This window comes from Schistocerca serialis, chromosome 6, assembly GCF_023864345.2.
Source record: "Schistocerca serialis cubense isolate TAMUIC-IGC-003099 chromosome 6, iqSchSeri2.2, whole genome shotgun sequence".
Classification (NCBI taxonomy): domain Eukaryota; kingdom Metazoa; phylum Arthropoda; class Insecta; order Orthoptera; family Acrididae; genus Schistocerca; species Schistocerca serialis.
Window position 1 is genome coordinate 301,055,483 of NC_064643.1, and position 23,758 is coordinate 301,079,240.

At 43.3% G+C, this 23,758-nt stretch overlaps 1 protein-coding gene across 1 annotated transcript in view; it reads left to right on the top strand.

Annotated features, from left to right (window-relative positions):
• The window catches only part of LOC126484166 (ADAMTS-like protein 4), a 755,922-nt gene that overhangs the window by 673,536 nt on the left and 58,628 nt on the right, over positions 1-23,758 (top strand). The window contains exon 8 of the mRNA XM_050107569.1: positions 13,618-13,837. Coding sequence (XP_049963526.1) covers positions 13,618-13,837 — 220 coding nt within the window. The remainder of the gene's footprint in view (positions 1-13,617; positions 13,838-23,758) is intronic.

The following is a 23,758-nucleotide window of genomic DNA, read 5'->3' on the forward strand; positions in this document are numbered from 1 at the left end:
TTCGAAAATTACAGGATTGTTTTTCCTATTCATCTGCATTAACATACATTTTTCTACACATGGAGCAAGCTGCCGTTCATCGCACCGTATTGTTCTTTCCCTAATCCCCCTAAAGGCTTGATGATCGGAGCCGACTTATCTGATTTTGAGGGCGAGTACTTTTCGTGAACTATTGTTTTTAAGCCTCGAATACTGAGGTGACAAAAGTAATGACACAGCGATATGCACATATACAGATGGCGATAGTACCGCGTACTCAAGGTATAAAAGGTTGGTGCATCAACAGCGCTGTCGCTTTAGCCAGGTGGTTCGTGTGAAAAGGTTCACGACGCGAATATGGCCGCACTACGGAAATTAACAGACTCTAAACGCGGAATAGTAGTTGGAGCTAGACGTATGGGACATTCCGTTTAGGAAATCGTTAGGGAATTCAATATTCCGATATCCACAGTGTCAAGAGTGTTCCGAGAATACCAAATTTCAGGCATTACGTCTCACCACGGACAATGCAGTGGCCAATGGCCTTCACTTAACGACCAAGAGCAACGACATTTGCGTAGGGTTGTTACTGCTAACATACAAGAAGCACTGCGTGAAATAACCGCAGAAGTCAGTGTGGGGCGTACGACAAAGGTATCTGATAGGATATTGCCGCGGAACTTGGCGCTAATGGGCTACGGCAGCAGAAGACCAACGCGAGTGCCTTTGCTAACAGCACAACTTGGCCTGCAGCGCCTCTTCTGGGCTATTGACCATATCGGTTGTACCCTGGACGCCTGGAAAATGGTGGGTAGTTCAGATGAGTACCGATTTCTGTTGATAGGAGCTGATGGCAGGGTTCGTGTGTGGCGCAGACCCCATGAAGCTATGGTCCCAAGTGCTCAACAAGGCACTGTACAAGCTGGTAGTGGCCCCATAATAGTGACTGTGTTTACATGGAAGGGACTGTGTGCTCTGGTTCACCTTAACCTATCACTGACTGGAAATGGTTATTTTCGGCTGCTTGGAGACCATTTGCAGCCATTCGTGAACTTCATGTTCCAAACAACGATATCATATCACTGGAAACAACTGTTCGCGATTGATTTGAAGAATATTCTCAACAATTCGAGCGAATGATTTGGGCACCCAGATCGCCCGACGTAAATCCCATCGAACGTTTGTAAGAGCTAATGGAAGGGTCAGGTCGTGCACAACATCCTGCATCGGCAATAGTTTCGCAATTATGAGGACTTACAACGACTTGTTGAATCCATGCCACCTCGAGTTGCTGCACTACGCCGTGCAAAAGGAGATCCGACGCGATATTAGGAGGTATCCTATCACTTTTGTCACCTCAGTGTAATAACCAAATGTAATACAACGAAACTAATACCGTGGTGCAAACGTCTTTCTGGAACAACGCAATTAAGGAGGCCATCGAAATAAAGATGTTGGTAAATGAAATAAATAGGGACGGCGGCTTCAGTTTAAATAGGGCTTAGGGTCCTCACTTAACGTACTAATATCTCGTAAGCCATCACATTCACCAGAGCTAAGGAAAACTGAGAGAATGGGCTGAGTCAGTCGTCGAAATAATGTGCCAAAATTCTCAACAATAACTCTGCTGTTCATCCGAAAGTGTACCATTAATCAGTCACAATGAGAGAACTTGAACGATCACACTTTACAGAAGTGTTATAGCGCGAACAGCAAATGGCCAATTAAACTGCCCCCATGCGGCTACTGCGTCTGGTTGACAAAGGATTGAATGTTAAAAAGTGTCGTTGAGCGGTCTAGGGCTCGCGACATCGGCTGTGGGCCGGCAGCCTTCGTGCGGTGTAGAAGTTGAGTGTACTCCAGGTGTTTTACTTAGCTGGGAGAAGGCGATCTCAGTGATCAGTCGAATCACTTCTCGCAGTGTAGAAATTTATGAGAATGTGAAAGACAGTTGCCGTAACCGGGCGTGGACTTTGGTTTGACTCATTCTTGTTTCGTCGGCGAATGTTGCTTTTAAGTGAGAGTGCACGTGCCCCGTAGGCACGACCACTAAGTAGGTGGACCGTAGTGTTTTACGGAGCAAGACAGATTTAGTGAGGCTTAACAGAAGCCAATAAATTATATCTGCTTCCGCGGAAATTTTCGAGTGATGATTTGCTGTGACTTTTCCCTTATAGGAATTGGATGGTGTTTTTGTTTTGACATCGTGTAAATTATTGGCGGAAGTTGTGAAAGCTAGCTTTAGACAGTATAGGAACTGTGAGCTGAGTACGTGTTTCAGTACAGCTGTTGCATCTATGAATCTGTCTGCTGGTAGTTGGACTGCTACAGGGATTTTAAATATTGCTTTAGGGTACTGAGAAATTTAACCCTGTCTCGGGGTCAAAGCAAGACTGGCGATCGTTATTTACTCTGATTTTATGCGTGTATCTGTGGTGTCACCGCCAGAAACCACACTTGCTGGGTGGTAGCCTTTAAATCGGCCGCGGTCCGTTAGTATACGTCGGACCCGCGTGTCGCCACTGTCAGTGATTGCAGACCGAGCGCCGCCACACGGCAGGTCTAGAGAGACTTCCTAGCACTCGCCCCAGTTGTACAGCCGACTTTGCTAGCGATGGTTCACTGACAAATTACGCTCTCATTTGCCGAGACGATAGTTAGCATAGCCTTCAGCTACGTCATTTGCTACGACCTAGCAAGGCGCCATTATCATATCCTATTTATCTTGTGATGCATGTACCGTCAGACCGATGTTCACCAATTATGGATTAAAGTTAAGTATTCCAGAAGCTCCGTACTTTTTTTACTAGACTCAATTCCTTTAACTGTTCCAGACCTCACGCCAGCCTGCATGAGCTTAAACGCGTGCCTTTCGGCTATCTCCTAGTGGCTTGGCTGTCTTGCCAAATCACAACAGTATCAGTGCAGACCAACGGCCTTGCCGCAGTGGTAACACCGGTTCCCGTCACATCACCGAAGTTAAGCGCTGTCGGGCTGGGCTAGCACTTGGATGGGTGACCATACGGTCTGCCGAGCGCTGCTGGCAAGTGGGGTGCACTCAGCCCTTGAGAGGCAAACTGTGTAGCTACTTGATTGAGAAGTAGCAGCTCCGGTCTCGTAAACTGACATAAGGCCGGGAGAATGGTGTGCTGACCGCATGCCCCTCCATAACCGCATCAAGTGACGCCTGTGAGATTAGGACGACGCGGCGGCCGGCCGGTCCCGTTGGACCTTCATGGCATGTTCGAACGGAGTTTAGTTTTAGTTTTATCAGTGCAGATGCCTTTCTTCATTTTATTTTTTTACTGACTTTTGGGACGTGTCCATACGGCCATCACAGCGGTGGAATGTCATTTCTGACGGTACGGACGTAAGGACAGCTCAACTCCCAGACCCCGAGCGGAAAAAATCTCCGAACCGTCGGAGAATCGAACCCGGTCCCCTTCGGTTACCAAAAGCAGGGACTTAATTCGAGTCCGCTAATAAACGTGTGCGATTAAATCCGCGGAGCAATACATCGCGTAAACTTTCTAGCGCGCTGCACATCTCCGAAAGTGTGTCTACTCTGGCCGCGGCCGTGAGTGTGTTTTCCGGTAACGCTGGCGGAAGCTCCGAAGCACGGACGAAAAGAACGTGTCAGTGTGGGTGGGAAGGGGGATTAGGAGGTGAAAAGTGTAGAAGGAACCCAATGATCGACTACAGTGATCGGGTTAAAATGGGTGTAGGCCTAGGTTGCACCCCCTTTTATAGGAGCGACTTCGTTCTCTCAATCGACTACACGTGCTAAGTAAGTTTATTGCAGCATCCTTGGAATTTCAATCCTGTGCTGAGTCTAGTTTGCTACGAGTGGTCGTTTTAGTTTAGATGGCAACACCAAAACTGCGTGTGTTGTGAAAGCTGTCTTCCGCGCAGTTGACACCTATAACAACACAGTAACAAGAATGATACTAGAGTTTACTAATGACACAAACAAAATTCATAATCAGTCTTCTGCACAATGGTCGTATGGTAAATTCTCCACGTTCCTAAGAACTGAAAGAGTAGTTAATGTGTCGCCCAAACATTTAAGATTATAAAAATTTATTTTCCCGCAAAAATGTAGTACTTGCAAATATAGCAAACAGTATTTAGAAGGCAGAAAGTAACACGATTTTGCTTTATCATTTGTACCTTGTTTTCTTTCTAACAAGGGAATGGTGTAGTCCGACGTGTCGAAACCTAACCTGAAATTTTTCATATATGAAGAATACACAGAAAGAAATGCAATGCAAAACTTTAAGCTGCTAGGGAACCCTGAAAGTATTTTTTAGATATGTTAAAGTTACTCATTTTTGCCGATCGAAGAACCGCTTATAACAACGGTTTGTGCAGCATTACCTGCCTGGCGCGCGAATCGACGAATATGCAAACGCAGCCGTGACAAAAGAACGTAGCTTCGCGTAGCTCGATGTCCAAACTGCACACACGCGAATTTTAAGTACGTAAACCATAACAAAAAGGTCCCAAATCATTAATTTTTTGTAGAGCTCACAGGTAATATCGTCAGCTAAACTGCTGCAGAAATAATTGTTACACAAGTGGCCAGCAGAGGAAAGAAAATCAAAGCAGTGTATGATGTTACGCTGCAGACGACTTCCACTAATCGGGACTTCCATATGTTGACATGAAATTTTTTGTAACAAGTTTTGTAGCACAGCTCTTCTAATGATTTTTTAATAACGTACATTTTACGAAAAGTGACTATTCCCAATTTTCTTTTTTTTATGTTCTCAATTATTTCCTGGGTGTATTCCACTCTCTGTCTTCCTCTACAGTTTTTGCCCTCTACAGCTACCTTGGAAATCATTCCTTAATGTCTTAACACGTGTCCTGACATCCTGTTCATTATCCTTATTAGTGTTTTCCACATATTTCTTTCCTCTCTGATTCTGCGCAGAACATCCTCATTCCTTACCTTATCTGTCCACCCAATTCTCAACATTCGTCTGTAGCACCACATCTCAAATGCTTCGATTCTCTTCTGTTCCGGTTTTCCCACAGTTCATGTTTCACTACCATACAATGCTGTGCTCCAAACATACATTCTCAGAAATTTCTGCCTCAAATTAAGGCCTATGTTAGATACTGGTAGAATTCTCGTGGCCAGGAATGCCCTTTTTGCCAATGCTAGTCTGCTTTTGATGTCCTCCTTCCTCCGTCCTTCAGTGGTTATTTTGCTACCTAGGCTGTAGAATTTCTTAACTTCATCTACTTCTTGACCATCAATCCTGATGTTATTTTTATCGCTGTTCTCATCTCTGCTACTTGTCATTACTTTCGTCTTTCATCGATTTACTCCCAATCCGTACACTGTACTCATCAGACTGTTTGTTCCATTCGGCAGATCATGTAATTCTTCTTCACTTTCACTCAAAGTCATCAGCAAATCGTATCACTCATATGCCTTCACCTTGAATTTTAATTCCACTCCTGAACAGTTCTTTTATTTCTACCATTGCTTCTTCGATGTACAGATTGAACAATAGGGGCGAAATCCTTTGTGATCCTTTTTAATCCGAACACTTCGTTCTTCGTCATCCACTCTTATTATTCCTTCTTGGCTCTTGTAAATTTTGTATATTACCCTTCTCTCCCTATAGTTTACCCCTATTCTACTCATAATTTCGAACATCTCACACCATTTTACGCTATCGAACACTTTTTCCAGGTCGACAAATCCTATGAATGTGTCTTGATTTTTCTTTAGTCTTGTTTCCAATATCAACCGCAGCGTCAGAATTGCGTCTCTGGTGCCTTTACCTTTCCCAAAGTCAAACTGGTCGTCATGGCTGACATCCTCAGTTTTTTTTCCGTTCTTCCGTTTGTTATTCTTGTCAGCAACTTGGATGCACGAGCTGTTAAGCTGATTCTCGATAATTGTCGCACGTGTTAGCTCTTGTAGTCTTAGGAGTTGTGTGGATGATTTTTTTTCCGGAAGTCAGATGGTATGTCGCCAGACTCATATTTTCTACACACTAAAGTGAACAGTCGTTTTGTTGCCACTTCCTCCAATGGTTTTATAAATTCTGATAAGATGTTATCTATCCCTTCTACCTTATTCTCTTAAATTCTGACTCTAACACTGGATCCCCTATCTCTTCTAAATCGACTCCTGTTTCTTCTTCTATCACACCAAACAAATCTTCTCCCTCATACAGGCCTTTCCACCTATCCGCTGTCTCCTCTGTATTTAAGAGTGGCATTGCCGATGCACTCTTCATGTTACCAACCTTGCTTTTAATTTCACCGAAGGTTGTTTTGACTTTCCTATATGCTGAGTTAGTCCTTCTGACAACCATTTCTTTTCGATTTCTTCACATTTTCATGGAGCCATTTCGTCTTAGTACCCCTGCACTTCCTATTTATTTCATTCCTCAGCGATACAGATGGCCGTACCGTAGGTGCAACCACAACGGAGGGGTATCTGTTGAGAGGCCAGACAAACATGTGGTTCCTGAAGAGGGGCAGCAGCCTTTTCAGTAGTTGCAGCGGCAACAGTCTGGATGATTGACTGATCTGGCCTTGTAACATTAACCAAAACGGCCTTGCTGTGCTGGTACTGTGAATGGCTGAAAGCAAGGGGAAACTACAGCCGTATTTTTTCCCGAGGACATGCAGCTTTACTGTATGATTAAATGATGATGGCGTCCTCTTGGGTAAAATATTCCGGAGGTAAAATAGTCCCCCATTCGGATCTCCGGGCGGGGACTACTCAGGAGGACGTCGTTACCAGGAGAAAAAAAACTGGCGTTCTACGGATCGGAGCGTGGAATGTCAGATCCCTTAATCGGGCAGGTAGGTTAGAAAATTTAAAAAGGGAAATGGATAGGTTAAAGTTATATATAGTGGGAATTAGTGAAGTTCGGTGGCAGGAGGAACAAGACTTTTGGTCTGGTGATTACAGGGCTATAAATACAAAATCAAATAGGGGTAATGCAGGAGTAGGTTTAATAATGAATAAAAAAATAGGAGTGCGGGTTAGCTACTACAAACAGCATGGTGAACGCATTATTGTGGCCAAGATAGACACAAAGCCCATGCCTACTACAGTAGTACAAGTTTATATGCCAACTAGCTCTGCAGATGATGAAGAAATAGATGAAATGTATGACGAGATAAAAGAAATTATTCAGGTAGTGAAGGGAGACGAAAATTTAATAGTCATGGGTGACTGGAAGTCGTCAGTAGGAAAAGGGAGAGAAGGAAACATAGTAGGTGAATATGGATTGGGGGGAAGAAATGAAAGAGGAAGCCGCCTTGTAGAATTTTGCACAGAGCATAACTTAATCATAACTAACACTTGGTTCAAGAATCATAAAAGAAGCTTGTATACCTGGAAGAATCCTGGAGATACTAAAAGGTATCAGATAGATTATCTAATGGTAAGACAGAGATTTAAAAACCAGGTTTTAAATTGTAAGACATTTCCAGGGGCAGATGTGGATTCTGACCACAATCTATTGGTTATGAACTGCAGATTGAAACTGAAGAAACTGCAAAAAGGTGGGAATTTAAGGAGATGGGACCTGGATAAACTGAAAGAACCAGAGGTTGTAGAGAGTTTCAGGGAGAGCATAAGGGAACAATTGACAGGAATGGGGGAAAGAAATACAGTAGAAGAAGAATGGGTAGCTCTGAGGGATGAAGTAGTGAAGGCAGCAGACGATCAAGTAGGTAAAAAGACGAGGGCTAATAGATATCCTTGGGTAACGGAAGAAATATTGAATTTAATTGATGAAAGGAGAAAATATAAAAATGCAGTAAATGAAGCAGGCAAAAAGGAATACAAGCGTCTCAAAAATGAGATCGACAGGAAGTGCAAAATGGCTAAGCAGGGATGGCTAGAGGACAAATGTAAGGAAGTAGAGGCTTGTCTCACTAGGGGTAAGATAGATACTGCCTACAGGAAAATTAAAGAGACCTTTGGAGAGAAGAGAACCACTTGTATGAATATCAAGAGCTCAGATGGCAACCTAGTTCTAAGCAAAGAAGGGAAGGCAGAAAGGTGGAAGGAGTATATAGAGGGTTTATTCAAGGGCAATGTACTTGAGGACAATATTATGGAAATGGAAGAGGATGTAGATGGAGACGAAATGGGAGATAAGATACTGCGTGAAGAGTTTAACAGAGCACTGAAAGACCTGAGTCGAAACAAGGCCCCGGGAGTAGACAATATTCCATTAGAACTACTGATGGCCTTGGGAGAGCCAGTCATGACAAAACTCTACCATCTGGTGAGCAAGATGTATGAAACAGGCGAAATACCCTCAGACTTCAAGAAGAATATAATAATTCCAATCCCAAAGAAAGCAGGTGTTGACAGATGTGAAAATTACCGAACTATCAGTTTAATAAGTCACAGCTGCAAAATACTAACGCGAATTCTTTACGGACGAATGGAAAAACTGGTAGAAGCGGACCTCGGGGAAGATCAGTTTGGATTCCGTAGAAATGTTGGAACACGTGAGGCAATACTAACCTTACGACTTATCTTAGAAGAAAGATTAAGAAACGGCATACCTACGTTTCTAGCATTTGTAGACTTAGAGAAAGCTTTTGACAATGTTGACTGGAATACTCTCTTTCAAATTCTGAAGGTGGCAGGGGTAAAATACAGGGAGTGAAAGGCTATTTACAATTTGTACAGAAACCAGATGGCAGTTATAAGAGTCGAGGGGCATGAAAGGGAAGCAGTGGTTGTAGCCTCTCCCCGATGTTATTCAATCTGTATATTGAGCAAGCAGTAAAGGAAACAAAAGAAAAATTCGGAGTAGGTATTAAAACTCATGGAGAAGAAGTAAAAACTTTGCGGTTCGCCGATGACATTGTAATTCTGTCAGAGACAGCAAAGGACTTGGAAGAGCTGTTGAACAGAATGGACAGTGTCTTGAAAGGAGGATATAAGATGAACATCAACAAAAGCAAAACGAGGATAATGGAATGTAGTCAAATTAAATCGGGTGATGCTGAGGGAATTAGATTAGGAAATGAGACACTTAAAGTAGTAAAGGAGTTTTGCTATTTAGGGAGTAAAATAACTGATGATGGTCGAAGTAGAGAGGATATAAAATGTAGACTGGCAATGGCAAGGAAATCGTTTCTGAAGAAGAGGAATTTGTTAACATCGAGTATAGATTTAAGTGTCAGGAAGTCGTTTCTGAAAGTATTTGTATGGAGTGTAGCCATGTATGGAAGTGAAACATGGACGATAACTAGTTTGGACAAGAAGAGAATAGAAGCTTTCGAAATGTGGTGCTACAGAAGAATGCTGAAGATTAGATGGGTAGATCACATAACTAATGAGGAGGTATTGAATAGGATTGGGGAGAAGAGAAGTTTGTGGGGGGGGGGGGGGGGGGTTACGAGGCAAGCACATGACACGCCCATAAACAGCAGTCGAATTTGGTCAGGAAATTGCTCCTGCAAAACTGGCTTTGCACAGAGATGAAGAAGATTGACAGGATAGATTATCGTGAAAAGCTGGGTCAAACCAGACCACAACAGTAACCCATATTGTACCGCGTGTTTATTTATAAAGTTCAGCTACTCACACAAGTCCATTGCGATCTGTACCTATCGTATGGGAGTGAAGCGTGTTAAGATACTCTAATGCGTTAATGTGGAACCGATTTATGCAGGAAAAATTTATTTCTAAATTTGGTCGCCAGGTACACCTCCGCCGCTGTGAATGCAAGAAAGACGTGTAGAAATGCTAACGTATGTGATGGATTAGGAAGGGGACGTGGGCAGAAAAGTTCAAACAAGTCAGAAAGGCATAATGTTGATTTCATTATTAACCACTGCTTAGACAATCTGTTCAGTATGAGCACCGAGGACGTTGACGAGATAAAGCTTGGATAAAGAAAAGTATGGCCATCCTTTGCCCCTGCGTTTGCCGCCGTCCGCAGTTCAGGATTGGCTGAAACTTCGTCACGTGACATTAACAGCCATTGTGGGCCCATGTGTTACGTGTGAAGCATAGGTAGTGCTGTGTATCTTCGAAGTTTTCAGCAGACTAATGCCTCAGTGCTGTGCTTTTCGCTGTTCGTTTCGAGGCGAAAAGGGAGGAAAACTGTACATAATTCCGTCCGAAGGGAGAGATGAAAGAAGAAGAATATTGGTTGCAGGTACGCAACTTAACCATTCAGTTAATTTTATTCATTTCTGGCCTTTTGTCTTTGTCTCCTTTTTACGTTTCTGTTACTTAGTTTCCAATCCATTCGAACAGAAAAAAAGTCAGAAGACCTAATAGGATGTTTTAATGGTAATTTAATTACAAAATAGAAATCTTAGAGATAAAACTGCGACTGTTAGCACATAAAGCGAAAAATAGTGCATGGTACCGAACAAAGTTATCATGGCTGGTCAAAAATTTGACCTTATTGACTGTTCAATATGGTTTAAACTTATATTTACGACGCTCACAATAATAACTTGTACTTTGTTCCACACAATATAATACACAAAAAATTGCCTTAGGGAAGTACCGAACCTACGACATTTCATTCAATAACTATTAACGTTACCTGGAGACTATTATTACTGTTGCACCCTGACCGCTAATCTACATTGTACTACGAATAAAGTTGTTACTGTTTCCTACAGCCTACTGTTGATCGTAGCCCTAGTTTCATACGAACACATTTTTAAAATGTTGTATTCTCTTGTACTTTCGTAATAATTCTCCTAATGTCATAGAACAATTCGCAGACAAAATTTAAGGGATAGAGCTGACAAAAATGTAAAGCGTGCGTAATCATATAGGCACGTTTATCAAGTCCATTTACTAAGATACTGCACATATATATTTGAATCCAATGCTTTATTTCGTATAACAAAGGACACATTGGGCGAATTTTCGTAGTACCGAGTAGCAGGAAGATGAAGGAAGTCGATATAGAGCTTTCAATTAGTGATGGATTTTTCCTTGCACTTGCGAACTAATATTGGTTCCCATTTGTCTTGCTGGCTATTGGATAATGCCAATTTAACGCTTATGACGAAAGCAGTTGCTCAAACTCGATACCACAACAAGAACTGCGAAATCTGCTTTTGCTATTAATAAAGGATAGCAGGGAAAGAACTGTGTTTCATGCTCGACGCAGCACTTGCTTTTCTACTCATTTGGCTTACATCTGTTGATTTTTTTAAATTTAATTTTATTTTATTTTATTTATTTATTTATTTTTTTTCTTTTTTTTTGCTTGATACCCGACGTGTTCTGTTATGTTGGCTTAAGAGCCAATACCGTGTTACGTGTGGAGGCCGAAATCCAATCGTTTTAGCTCACGCAGGCTGGCGTGAGGAGGGAAGAACTATACTGACGTGAGGTCTGGAACATGACAAGGAATTAGAATTCAGAAAACGGACGTAATTAGTTTGATACTTAACTTTAATCCATTAATGATGAACGTCGCCCTTGACGGGACATGATTCACAATATTATCTGTTCAGAATATGGCGCCTTGATAGGTCGTAGCAAATGACGTAGCTGAACTCTATGGTAAACTGTGGTCTCTGCAAATGAGAGCGTCTGTAGACAGTGAACCATCGCTAACAAAGTCGGCTGTACAACTGGGGCGAGTGCTAGGGAGTCTCTCTAGACTAGACCTGCCGTGTGGCGGCGCACGGTCTGCAATTATTGATAGTGGCGACACGCGGGTCCGACGTATACTAACGGACCGCTGCCGATTTAAAGGCTACCACCTAGCAAGTGTGGCGGTGACACCACAGTTCCGCTTGAAGTCACTGATAAGTTTTAGCAGTGCATTAGACAGTTGAGAGCACTCCTTTAATACACACAGTTAAATATGCTGCAGAAGTCAATGTATCACCACTGGCGCAGTGGGCCAAAATGGCGACCACTGGCAAGTCGGCCGTACTTTCCCAGAGCTTTACTACGAGACACTGTACAGTGCCAGATTTGCACCTGGTGGCCAAAAATCAGAACTAATTGCTTTCGGCGTAAGCCGATTCCGCATTAACGCCTTAGCATATCTATCAAGTTTCGCTGCCATATGATAATTACTGCCCATATTGAACTTTCATGAGCAGCTACACTACTGGCCATTAAAATTGCTACACCACGAAGATGACGTGCTATAGACGCGAAATTTAACAAACAGGAAGAAGATGCTGTGATATGCAAATGATTAGCCTTTCAGAGCAGTCACACAAGGGTGGCGCCGGTGGCGACAGCTACAACGTGCTGACATGACGAAAGTTTCCAACCGATTGCTCATACACAAACAGCAGTTGACCGGCGTTGCCTGGTGAAACGTTGTTGTGATGCCCCGTGTAAGAGGAGAAATGCGTACCATCACGTTTCCGACTTTGATAAAGGTCGGATTGTAGCCTATCGCGATTGCAGTTTATCGTATCGCGACTTTGCTGCTCGCGTCGGTCGAGATCCAATGACTGTTAGCAGAACATGGAATCGGTGGGTTCCGGAGGGTAATACGGAACGCCGTGCTGGATCCCAACGCCCGCGTGTCACTAGCAGTCGAGATGACAGGCATCTTATCCGCAAGGCTGTAACGGGTCGTGCAGCCACGTCTCGAACCCATATGGGGACGTTTGCAAGACAAGAACCATCTGCACGAACAGTTCGACGACGTTTGCAGCAGCATGGACCATCAGCTCGGAGACCATGGCTGCGATTACCCTTGACGCTGCATCACAGACAGAAGCGTCTGCTATGGTGTACTCAACGACGAACCTGGGTGCACGAATGGCAAAACGTAATTTTTTCGGATGAATCCAGGTTCTGTTTACAGCATCATGATGGTCGCATCCGTGTTTGGCGACGACGCGGTGAAGCATGTATTCGTCATCGCCATACTGGCGTATCACCCGGCGTGATGGAATGGGGTGCCATTGGTTACACGTTTCGGCCACCTCTTGTTCGCACTGACGGCACTTTGAACAGTGGGCGTTGCATTACAGATGTGTTACGACCCGTAGCTCTACCCTTCATTCGATCCATACGAAACCCTACATTTCGGCAGTATAATGCACGATCGCATGTTGCAGGTCCTGTACGGGCCTTTCTGGATACAGAAAATGTTGGACTGCTGCCCTGGCCAGCACATTCTCCAGATCTCTCACCAATTCAAAACGTGTGGTCAATGGTGGCCGAGCAACTGGCTCGTCACAATACGCCAGTCACTACTGTTGATGAACTGTGGTATCGTGTTGAAGCTGCATGGGCAGCTTTACCTGTACACGCCATCCAAGCTCTGTTTGACTCAAAGCCCAGGCGTATCAAGCCCTATATTACGTCGAGAGGTGGTTGTTCTGGGTACTGATTCCTCAGGATCTAGGCACCCAAATTGCGTGAAAATGTAATCACATGTCAGTTCTAGTATAATATATTTGCCCAATGAATACCCGTTTATCATCTGCATTTCTTCCCGGTGTAGCAGGTTTAATGGCCAGTAGTGTATTTTAATTATAATTAGCCTGTAGTAGATCTGCTTTTGGAGAGACCCTGTTTGCGAAGCATCAGGTTACAAAACTTCCTAGCAGCAGCGATCGCTTTCACTAGCTCCGTACCACCCGCCTGACGAACCTCACGCTGGACTCTGCTGCGCTTTGCAGGTGGGAGGCAGGCGAGTGGGGGCCCTGCTCCGTGAGCTGCGGCCGCGGCGGCTCGCAGACGCGCGCCGTCGTGTGTCGCCAGCAGCTGACGGCGGACCTCAACATGGTCGTGACGGACGGCGCGTGCGCCATGACGCCGGCGCCGGCGCGCTCGCAGCCCTGCGACGGGCCGCCCTGTCCGGGACACGAGCCCGAGTGGCGCGCCGGGCCCTGGGGAGAGGTGAGTAGCTGCTGCCAACACCTGCCACGGACAGGCCCTTCCTGCATTCGTCGATTCGGAAAACTTGTGGTTACGTACTCTTATTAAATTAGCTAGTTACCCTGAATTAAGTACATTAAGCTTTGTGCAGAACCATACAGGGGTCTCATGGAAGTGGTACATCTCAAATGAACACTGTTGTACAGAATCATCTCCTTTGGAGAATGACATTTCCACCAGGCTGTTATTTTAAAATAGTACTTTATTAAGGGGGTAGGACGTCAAACGGGCCGACTTGGAGCAGGAGAGGCACCAGCAATAACCGATCTAGCAACTGCGTCAGACACTTGTTGTCTTACATAGCCGTTGACGATCGCAGGGCCGTATTCTGCCTGTTTACATATCTCTGTATTTGAATACGTATGCCTATATCAGTTTCTTTGGCGCTTCAGTGTATTACCCGTCTTTCCCAATAGCTTACACCTATTTTTCTCAGAATTTGGAAGATCCTGCATTATTTTACTTTGTCGGACCCATCCTCCAGGCCGACAAACCCAATGAACGTGTATTGATTTTTCTTTAGTTTTGCTTCCATTATCAACCGCCATGTCAGAACAGCCTTTCTGGTGCCGTTACCTATACTGAAACCTAGCTGATCGTTAACCATCAGATCCTAAATTTTCTCTTCCATTCTTCTGTATGTTCTTTGGGGTGTTAGACTTACTTAAGAGGGTAGGACGTCAAACGGGCCGACTTGGAGCAGGAGGGGCATCACAGGACATTTTATTTTCTACTGTCTATACTTTCACAAATAAATTCATAAAAGTTTGTCAGCATGACCAAGAAGGATTCAGGATTCACACCCATAGCAGTGGAAGTGCAAAAACATAACAAAATAAATTTTTTTTAGGTATGAAATTTCATCATTTTTTCACTTACTGATGGCTGCATTTGTTGCTATAGGTACATTTTTCTTCACAAGTAAGAGATATTCTTTGATGAATTTTGCACAGCATACAAACCATACTTACAGGTGTATGAAACTCTAGAATTTTCCAAATCTATTAAAAACTGTGGTAAAATTCAGATAATTAACTACAAAATTTGATTTTTTTTCTAAACATAAAGTTTAAAACGTGATAGCTCATTCATTTTTTCATAAATTAAATAGATTCTAGAGTTTCAGACACCTGTAAGTATGGTTTGTATTCTTTGCAAAATTCATCGAACAGTCTCTCTTACTTATGAAGAAAAGTGTACCTATAGCAATAAATACAGCCAATACTAAGTGAAACAGTGATGAAATTTCACATGTAAAAAAAAAATTTTTGTTACGTTTTTGAACTTCCGCAGCTACGAGTGTGAATACTCAATCCTTCCTGGTCATGCTGACAAAGTTTTATGAATTTAGTTGTAAAAGTGTAGATAGTGGAAATTAAAATGTCCTGTGGTGCCTCTCCTGCTCCAAGTCGGCCCGTTTGACGTCCAACCCCCGCCCCCTCCCCCCTTAAGTAAGTCGAACACCCCAAAGAACATACAGAAGAATGGAAGAGAAAATTGAGGACCTGGTGGATGACGACCAGCTGGGTTTCAGAAAAGGTAACGGCACCAGAGAGGCAGTTCTAACATGGTGGTTGATAATGGAAGCAAGACTAAAGAAAAATCAGTACACGTTCATTGTATTTGTGGGCCTGGAAGAAGGGTCCGACAATGTAAAATAATGCAAGATCTTACAAATTCTGAGAAAAATAGGTGTAAGCTATTGGGAAAGACGGGTAATACACTAAAGCGCCAAAGAAACTGATATAGGCATGCGTAGTCAAATACAGAGATATGTAAAAGAGGCAGAATACGGCCCTCCGTTCGGCAACGGCTATGTAAGACCACAAGTGTCTGACGCAGTTGTTAGGTCGGTTACTGCTGCTACAACAGCAGTTTATCAAGATTTAAGTGAGTTTGAGCGTGGTGTTATCGTCGGCGCACGAGCGAGGGGACACAGCATCTCCGCGGTAGCGATGAAGTGAGGATTTTCCTGTACGACCATTGCACGAGTGTACCGTGAATATCAGGAATCCGGTAAAACATCAGATTTCCGACATCGTTGATGCCGGAAAAAGATCCTGCAAGAACGGGACGCCGGCCGCAGTGGCCGAGCGATTCTAGGCTCTTCAGTCCGGAATCGCACGACTGCTACGGTCGCAGGTTCGAATCCTGCCTCGGGCATGGATGTGTATGATGTCCTTAGGTTAGTTAGGTTGAAGTAGATCTAAGTTCTAGGGGACTGATGACCTCAGATGTTAAGTCCCATGGTGCTCAGAGCCATTTGAAGTCCCATGGTGCTCAGAGCCATTTAAACCATTTGAAGAACGGGACCAACGACGACTGAAGAGGATCGTTCAACGTGACAGAAGTGTAACCCTTCCGCAAATTGCTGCAGATTTCAGTGCTGGGCCATCAACAAGTGTCAGCGTCTGAATCATTCAAGGAAGCATCATCGATATGGGCTTTCGGGGCCGAAGGCCCACTCGTATGCCCTTGATGACTGCACAATACGAAGCTTCCGTCTCGTCTGGGCCCTTCAACACCGACATTGGACTGTTAATTAGTGGAAACATGTTGGATGGTCGGACGAGTCTCGTTTCGGATTGTATGGAGCAGATGGATGTGAAAGGGTATGGAGACAACCTCATGAATCCATGGATCGTGCAATTCAGCATGGGACTGTTCCAGCTGGTAGAGGCTCTGTAATAGTGCGGGCCGTGTGCAAAATGGCTCTGAGCACTATGGGACTCAACTGCTGAGGTCATAAGTCCCCTAGAACTTAGAACTACTTAAACCTAACTAACCTAAGGACAACACACACAGCCATGCCCGAGGCAGGATTCGAACCTGCGACCGTAGCAGTCGCGCGGTTCCAGACTGTAGCGCCAGAACCGCTCGGCCACCAGCGGCCGGCTGGGCCGTGTGCAGTTGGAATGATATGGGACTCCTGATACGTTTAGATACGACTCTGTCAGGTGACCCGTACGTTAGCATCCCCTCTGATCACCTGCATCCATTCATATCCACAATGCATTCCAATGGACTCTGGAAATTCCAGAAGGACAATGCGGCACCCGACACGTCCAGAGTTTGCTACAGAGTGACTCTAGCAACACTCTTCTGAGTTTAAACACTTGCGCTCGCCACGAAACTCCCCAGACATGAACATCATTGAGCACATCCGGGATGCCTTGCAACGTGCTGCTCAGAAGAGCTCTCTGTACCCCTCGCACTCTTACGGATTTACGGACTGCCCTGTAGGATTCATGGTGTCATTTCCCTCCAGCACTACTTCAGACATTAGTCGGGTCCGTGCCACGTCGTATTGCGGCTCTTCTGCGTGCTCGCGCGGGCCCTACACGACATTAGGCAGGTGTACCATTTTCTTTGGCGCTTCAATATATATAATATGTGTAAGAACCAAGAGGAAACAATTACACTGGAAGAACAACAACGAACTGCCCGGCTCAAGAAGGGCGTACGACAGGGATCTAGTCTCTCAGCCTTACTCTGCAGTCTATATATCGGAGAAGCAATGACGGAAATAAAAGAAAGGTTCAAGAGGGGGATTAAAATTCAGGGTGAGACGTAAACAGTGATAAGATTCACCGATGACATTGCTGTCTCGAGTGAAAGAAGAATTACAAAATCTGTTGAATGAAATGAACAGTCTAACGAATACAGAATATGGATTGAGTGTTACTCGAAGAAAGACGGAAGTAATGAGAAGTAGCACATTTGAGAGCAAAAAGAAACTTTATATGAGAAACGGGGAATACGAAGTAGACGAAGTTAACCAATTCTACAACCTAGGGAGCAAAATAACCCATGATGGACGGAGGAAGGAAGACATAAAACGTAGAGTAGCATTGGCAAAAAGGGCATTTCTGGCCAAGAGACGTCTACTAGTATCTAACATAGGCCTTAATTTGAGGAAGAAATATCTAAATATTAATGACTGGAACATTGCATTGTATGGTTGTGAAACATGGACTGTGGCAAAACCGGAACAGAAGAGAATTTAAACATTTGAGATGTGGTGCTACAAAAGAATGTTGGACTGATAAGGTAAGGAATGAGGTTGTTTGCAGATTCAGCGAGAAAAAGAATATCTTCAAAACACCGACAGTAAGAAGGGTCATGATGATAGGACATCTATTGAGACATCAGGGTAGTAGAAGTAGCCGTAGAGGGTAATAACTATAGAGGAAGACAGAGATCGGAATACATCAAGCAAATAATTGAATGCGTAGGTTGCAGTTGGTACTCTGAGATGAAAAGTGTGGCACAGGAGAGGAATTCGTAGTGGGCCGCATCATACTAGTCAGAAGACTGATGACTGAAGAGATGGTGGCATAAAGTCCTGGTCACCAAACCTATCAGCAGTGCCTCATAAAGTGAGGGCTTTGACACTGTAGATCTAGATGGTGATTGAATGGGGACATTAAGCATAACGACTCCCTTTGTGCTGTGAAATAGGCTATGTGCTGGCACCGCGTTTTACCTCTCCATTCCCTTTATCCATAACAGCATCAACAAAGCACTACACTGTACAAGTACTTATCACAGATCATCCACACGACATAGATGCACACTTGGCACTTCATAACAGGTCGAAAGAAGGCAATAGCAGACCTCCTACATCAAGACATTGCCCAGTACGACTGCGCAGGATTCCTGCCCCCCCCCCCTCCCCCTCCGGATTCCTGCCCCCCCCCTCCCCCTCCCCCCACACAACTCACTAACTCACTCTATGTTATGTATTGTTTTGATTGTTACTCGTTCTCAAGTGTGTAATAGATGTGGATATATCATCCTTGTAAGTTATATAAAACAAAAGTGAATTCTCATTCACAGTTACGCACTGCATGGTCGTCAATTTCCAGGACGTCGGAATATATGTGTTGAATGTGTAATTTGTGGATTCCTGCACATTGTCGACCATGCTATGCATGAACGGTGTATGACATGTGACTTATTTTACGCAACTTACGGGGTTGATGTTCTCACAACTACTAGGGGGTGTCCATTGTCGACCATGCTATGCATGTACTATGTACGACATGTGACTTATTTCATGCAGCTTAAGAGACTGAGGTTTCCACAACTGCTAGGGAGTGTCCATTAGTTACGAGAGGCGATTTTGGCGTTTTTTCGACCCGCCTTCTCCCTTGATAAGATGACGTGCGATTTGTTTCGACCCCATATCCCCCCCCCCCCCTCCTAATCTCACGTGAGATTTACAAAATGCGTATTTTTAGCGTAAACACGTTAATCTGTACTTGATTGCGTTCGATCTATTAAAAAACATAATTTGCTTAATTATTTTTATTTAATACAAGTATAAACAAACCCTGGGCTTTGGCGTTCGCATAACCACGTTAAGCATTATTGTGCCGGATTTAGCCATATCTTAGGGGGAAATAGAAATGAGCATTTGGCGTCATTGGCCGGAAGGCCCCTTGTGGGGCAGGTCCGGCCGCCTTGGTGCAGGTCTTATTACATTCGACGTCACATTGGGTGACTTGCGCGCCGGATGGGGATGAAATGATGATGAAGACAGCACAACATCGAGTCCCTGTGCTGAGAAAATCCCCGACCCAGCCGGGAATCGAGCCCGGGCCCGCAGGACGGAAATCCGTCACGCTGACCACTCAGCTATCGGGACGGACATATCTTAGTGGAGAAACATATTGTACTTAATTTAATCCAGTTTTCTCGCAATTTTACACTGTTATTGGGGGAAAATTGCGTGATATTTGGCGAGACCCCCCCCCCTCACTCCCACGTGAGACTGAGTGAGCTTCTGCTCGACCCCTCCCTCCCCCCTCCACAAGCGCCTCACGTAACTAATGGACGCCCCCTTACTGGCTTCAGCGCCAGCAACGCCTGAAACTGCCAGTGCTTAATAAAGTGCTATTTTAAAATAACTGCCAGCGGAAACAAATTTTATCGAGCCTGTGCTGCTGCCCATAAGAAGTAAAAAATCATTAAGGCACGACGTCTTTCAACTGTCAAAAGCTGGTATATTATATTTTAATTAAGATCGATTTAAGTCTGCTCTGCTCGACGACACAAATAGCTCTCGTCTGGCCAGGTAGTGTCCAAAATACAATTTTGTAGGCAAAGCCACACTGTTCTCTACAAGCACTTTAGACGTTACCTTTCCTGATAAGAAGTGCTATTTTGATCTTCCAGTGAAGTCGACCTGATGATGATTTGTGACATAAACTAGTAGTAAATAGAAAAACATTGATCATCGTGATCATCATCTTTCTTTCAAGGATTATGCTCTTGCCTGTTCCAGAAATATTGACATTAAAGTAACAACAATATTATGAAAAGGATAGATTGCTACTCACCATATAGAGGAGACGTTTAGTTGCAGGCAACAACAAAGACTGATAACTCGAGAGCTTTCGGCCAAAAGGCCTTCTAACGTAGAAAGCATAGACACATTCATACAAGCTCAGCTTATACACACTTGATCATTGTCTCTGGATTTTCCATTGTTTGGAAATATTGATGCAGAAGTTCTTGCCGAATTTAACATGCCATTTCTGAATCATTACAAGCTGTGGAGCGTTGACTACAGAAAGAATTTTGTAAAATACAGAGTAAATATTTTCCATAATTTATCATATTTACATTTAAGCTTCATTTTTTTATCTCCAAACGACTCGTAACAGATGAAGTATAAAAACCTCATTTCGTTTACAAACTAACACAAGTGTGAAAATCGTTACATACCAAAGCGCATAATTCTAGGCATTGAGGTCACGCATGATCAAATTGAATACTTAAAAAAGGTCGCTACACTTCAGATGTGACAAAGTCAAACCGTATGTAAAGCTCGTGTTATGTCATATTAGACCTGTTTATCAGTTAAATTTGTCAATAGGGACACAGTTGCCGCATTACCGGCCAAATAATGCTGAGTCTATAGTATACGATAAGAATACACACATGAATCGAATGGTCGAAGGTTTCTATCACTCGGCAATTGCGAATTATATATGCAACATATAAATTTATAAATGAAAGATTGCAGTTTTAATAAAATCTGCAGGTGCTATCTTAACGACTTTAAATGATGAGTAAGTACGATAGTAGAAGTACTTTTGAGAATGTGGTATATTTCTGCAAAACACTTATTGGTGTCGATGGTCCAGCAGTTAAATAAAATATAAGTTGAATAACAGGGAAACAATAGATTCCTAGTGCACGTAATTAGTTATGAACAACAACAAAGCTCGCAAGATATTCACTTCTAAACGTCTTCACTGTAGAAGCCACGGAAATCTCACAAGTGCACAAGTCAGCACAACGAAATATTTCTTGGCTAGAGCGCTCCCTCCATGTCTCCAAGCCGATGTGCACTCACAAACGTATTGAAACCCATACCAAACACTGGATTTACATTTAAACAACTTGAAATTAAATAAATATTCCAACGGCTGGACCATAAACACGCTCTAACACACATTATTAAATACATAAACAATTAAATAAACATATATCAAAAGAAAAGAAGCAAAAGGTAGGCCAGGAGCCTAATGTCTCTGTGCTTTCTAACACACAGTAACTATTTAACCAATTTCTTCATGAATAGTATATATCGGACATAAACAAAAACATAGACGAATAAATGCTCCTACCGTTTTTTCGTGTAACTGTGGAGTACTTACGGCCTGACGCGATCGATAATAATCGGCCACTTTGACTTCCAATAACTCATGTACTATTCAAGTTACATGCCTGTAATTCATACCAATTTAGGTTTACACTAATAGCTTTCTAAAGACAGGCTATAGACAAAATCGGATGAAGCGCTTATATTTTGGAAATTTGTTGCTGGGTGTTACTTGTGAAATTTACCGTCAGATACTAAACATTAAACTAATAAAGATATTGAAAATCTGATTGCACCATCAGAATCGTCGTGCAAATAATAGTAATGTACATGTTTCTTTTTGAGTTATCATGATTCATCTGGCTATTATTAATTTCTATACGAACTGTGAAATGTCTGCCATTTAAGGCTTCACAAAGTCCGCCATCTTTGGCACTTCCGGCATAGACATCTTCTTTATCAGAAAGTACTGTCCTTGTCACAGCGGAATCCCCAGCCACGCGGCTAGACCACACGCTGGGGCTACCCCTCTCGTCCGGCTGACGTTCGCCACATGTTTGCTCCCGGGCCCCGACTGGCCAAGCGGCGCTTACGGCCACGCCAACTTAGAATATTTTCCTGGCGCCACAATTCGCCCGTTACCTCACAAGCTGGACCACAGTGGGTTGTTCAATTAACTATCGCACCTGATACAATACAGTCTCCAGTACTTTTACAGTTACTCTTATTATCAATAATATGTTGGCAACAGGATTTAATCGTTTTCAGTTCATTTATTTGAATCTTTTTCACTTTGAATAAGAAGGCAGTTCTTAGAAATGGTTCAAATGGCTCTGAGCACTATGGGACTTAACATCTGAAGTCATCAGTCCCATAGACTTAGAACTACTTAAACCTAAGGCAGGATTCGAACCTGCGACCGCAGCGTCGCGCGGTTCCAGACTGAAGCGCCTAGAACCTCTCGGCCACATCGGCCGGAGCAGTTCTTAGAAGTGTATTCGTTTAGTTAAAAATACTGAAGAAATCTCTATCGCACAACTATTGAGAGAAGAATGATTAAAAGACGGAGAGTTAAAAAGACTAGGTTCGGAAGGTTCCAACAGATAAAAGTGCGAAGAGGTTTTTGTCAACTTCTTCTTAACTGCAAGTATCTGGGACTGAAAGATTATTCTAAATCCGACAAGCACATGGAAGCGGCTAAACGATTTTCTTGTGCTAGACACTCTAAATTGAATTTTCAGCCTTAAGTTCTATCAGTCACAGCAGCTAGGGCCGAGACCGGAATGTCATTATTTGTGAGTATTCATTTGCTACACAGTGTGTTGATCACCCTATCGATCTGAGCAACCCTTGTTTCCAAATAAGTGATCTGAAAATAACATCGCATTCAGTGTTTTTGGAATTCTTAGAGATTGACTCAGTGAAGCAAAAACAAATATTGAAGATGCGGAAGCTATATTAACTGACATTGAACTGAATTTGCAAATGTGTGGTATCACACAGATAACGCATTTGTTATAGTTGGCAAAGACAACGGAGTTTATGCCCTCCTCAAGCGAGAAATTCCACACTTAATCCTGATACAATTTTCTTGCCACTCCATCCAGATGCCTTTCACATTCCTATAAAGGACATCAGCCCATTTGAAATTCTTTTTTTCAGAAGCCTATAATTGGTTTCACCTCTTCTCGGGAAGCAAAAATCGTATAACGGTCTATGCAAAACACTTTAAGATGAGTATCGCTTGGGGATCCTAACAATCACAGGAGCACAATATATCGCAGTTGAGCCCGTCTGTGAACGTGTACTTAGTCAGCGGGAGGCTGTAACAGAGTACTTCGGGAAAGCTTCAGTGAATGAAAAGTGCTATACCCATCAAGACACTACGTAAAATGAATAAAAGCAGTAACAACAAATTGTTTGTCATATTTCTACGACCATTCCTGCGAGAGAGCAAAGTAGTTCATAGGCGCTCCAATCTATTTATGCTGACCCAACCAAGCTGCTACAAGATTTCACTATTTTAATCAGAACAGTTGTACAAATGGCAACCGTAAACAGGTGTCAAGAGCATCTGCCTTTTGTAAATGTTAAGAATTTCTTTCACCCCAAACCACATTTGGGTTCCGTTTTTGAGAATGAAATAGGAATTTTGCATACCATAAGGACTGTGGATACTAAAATCGGAATTCAGAAATTTTGCATTAAGTTTATTGTGCGCTTTGTCAGTAAGCTCCAATCCAGTCTCCCAAAGAATGCTGAAGTAC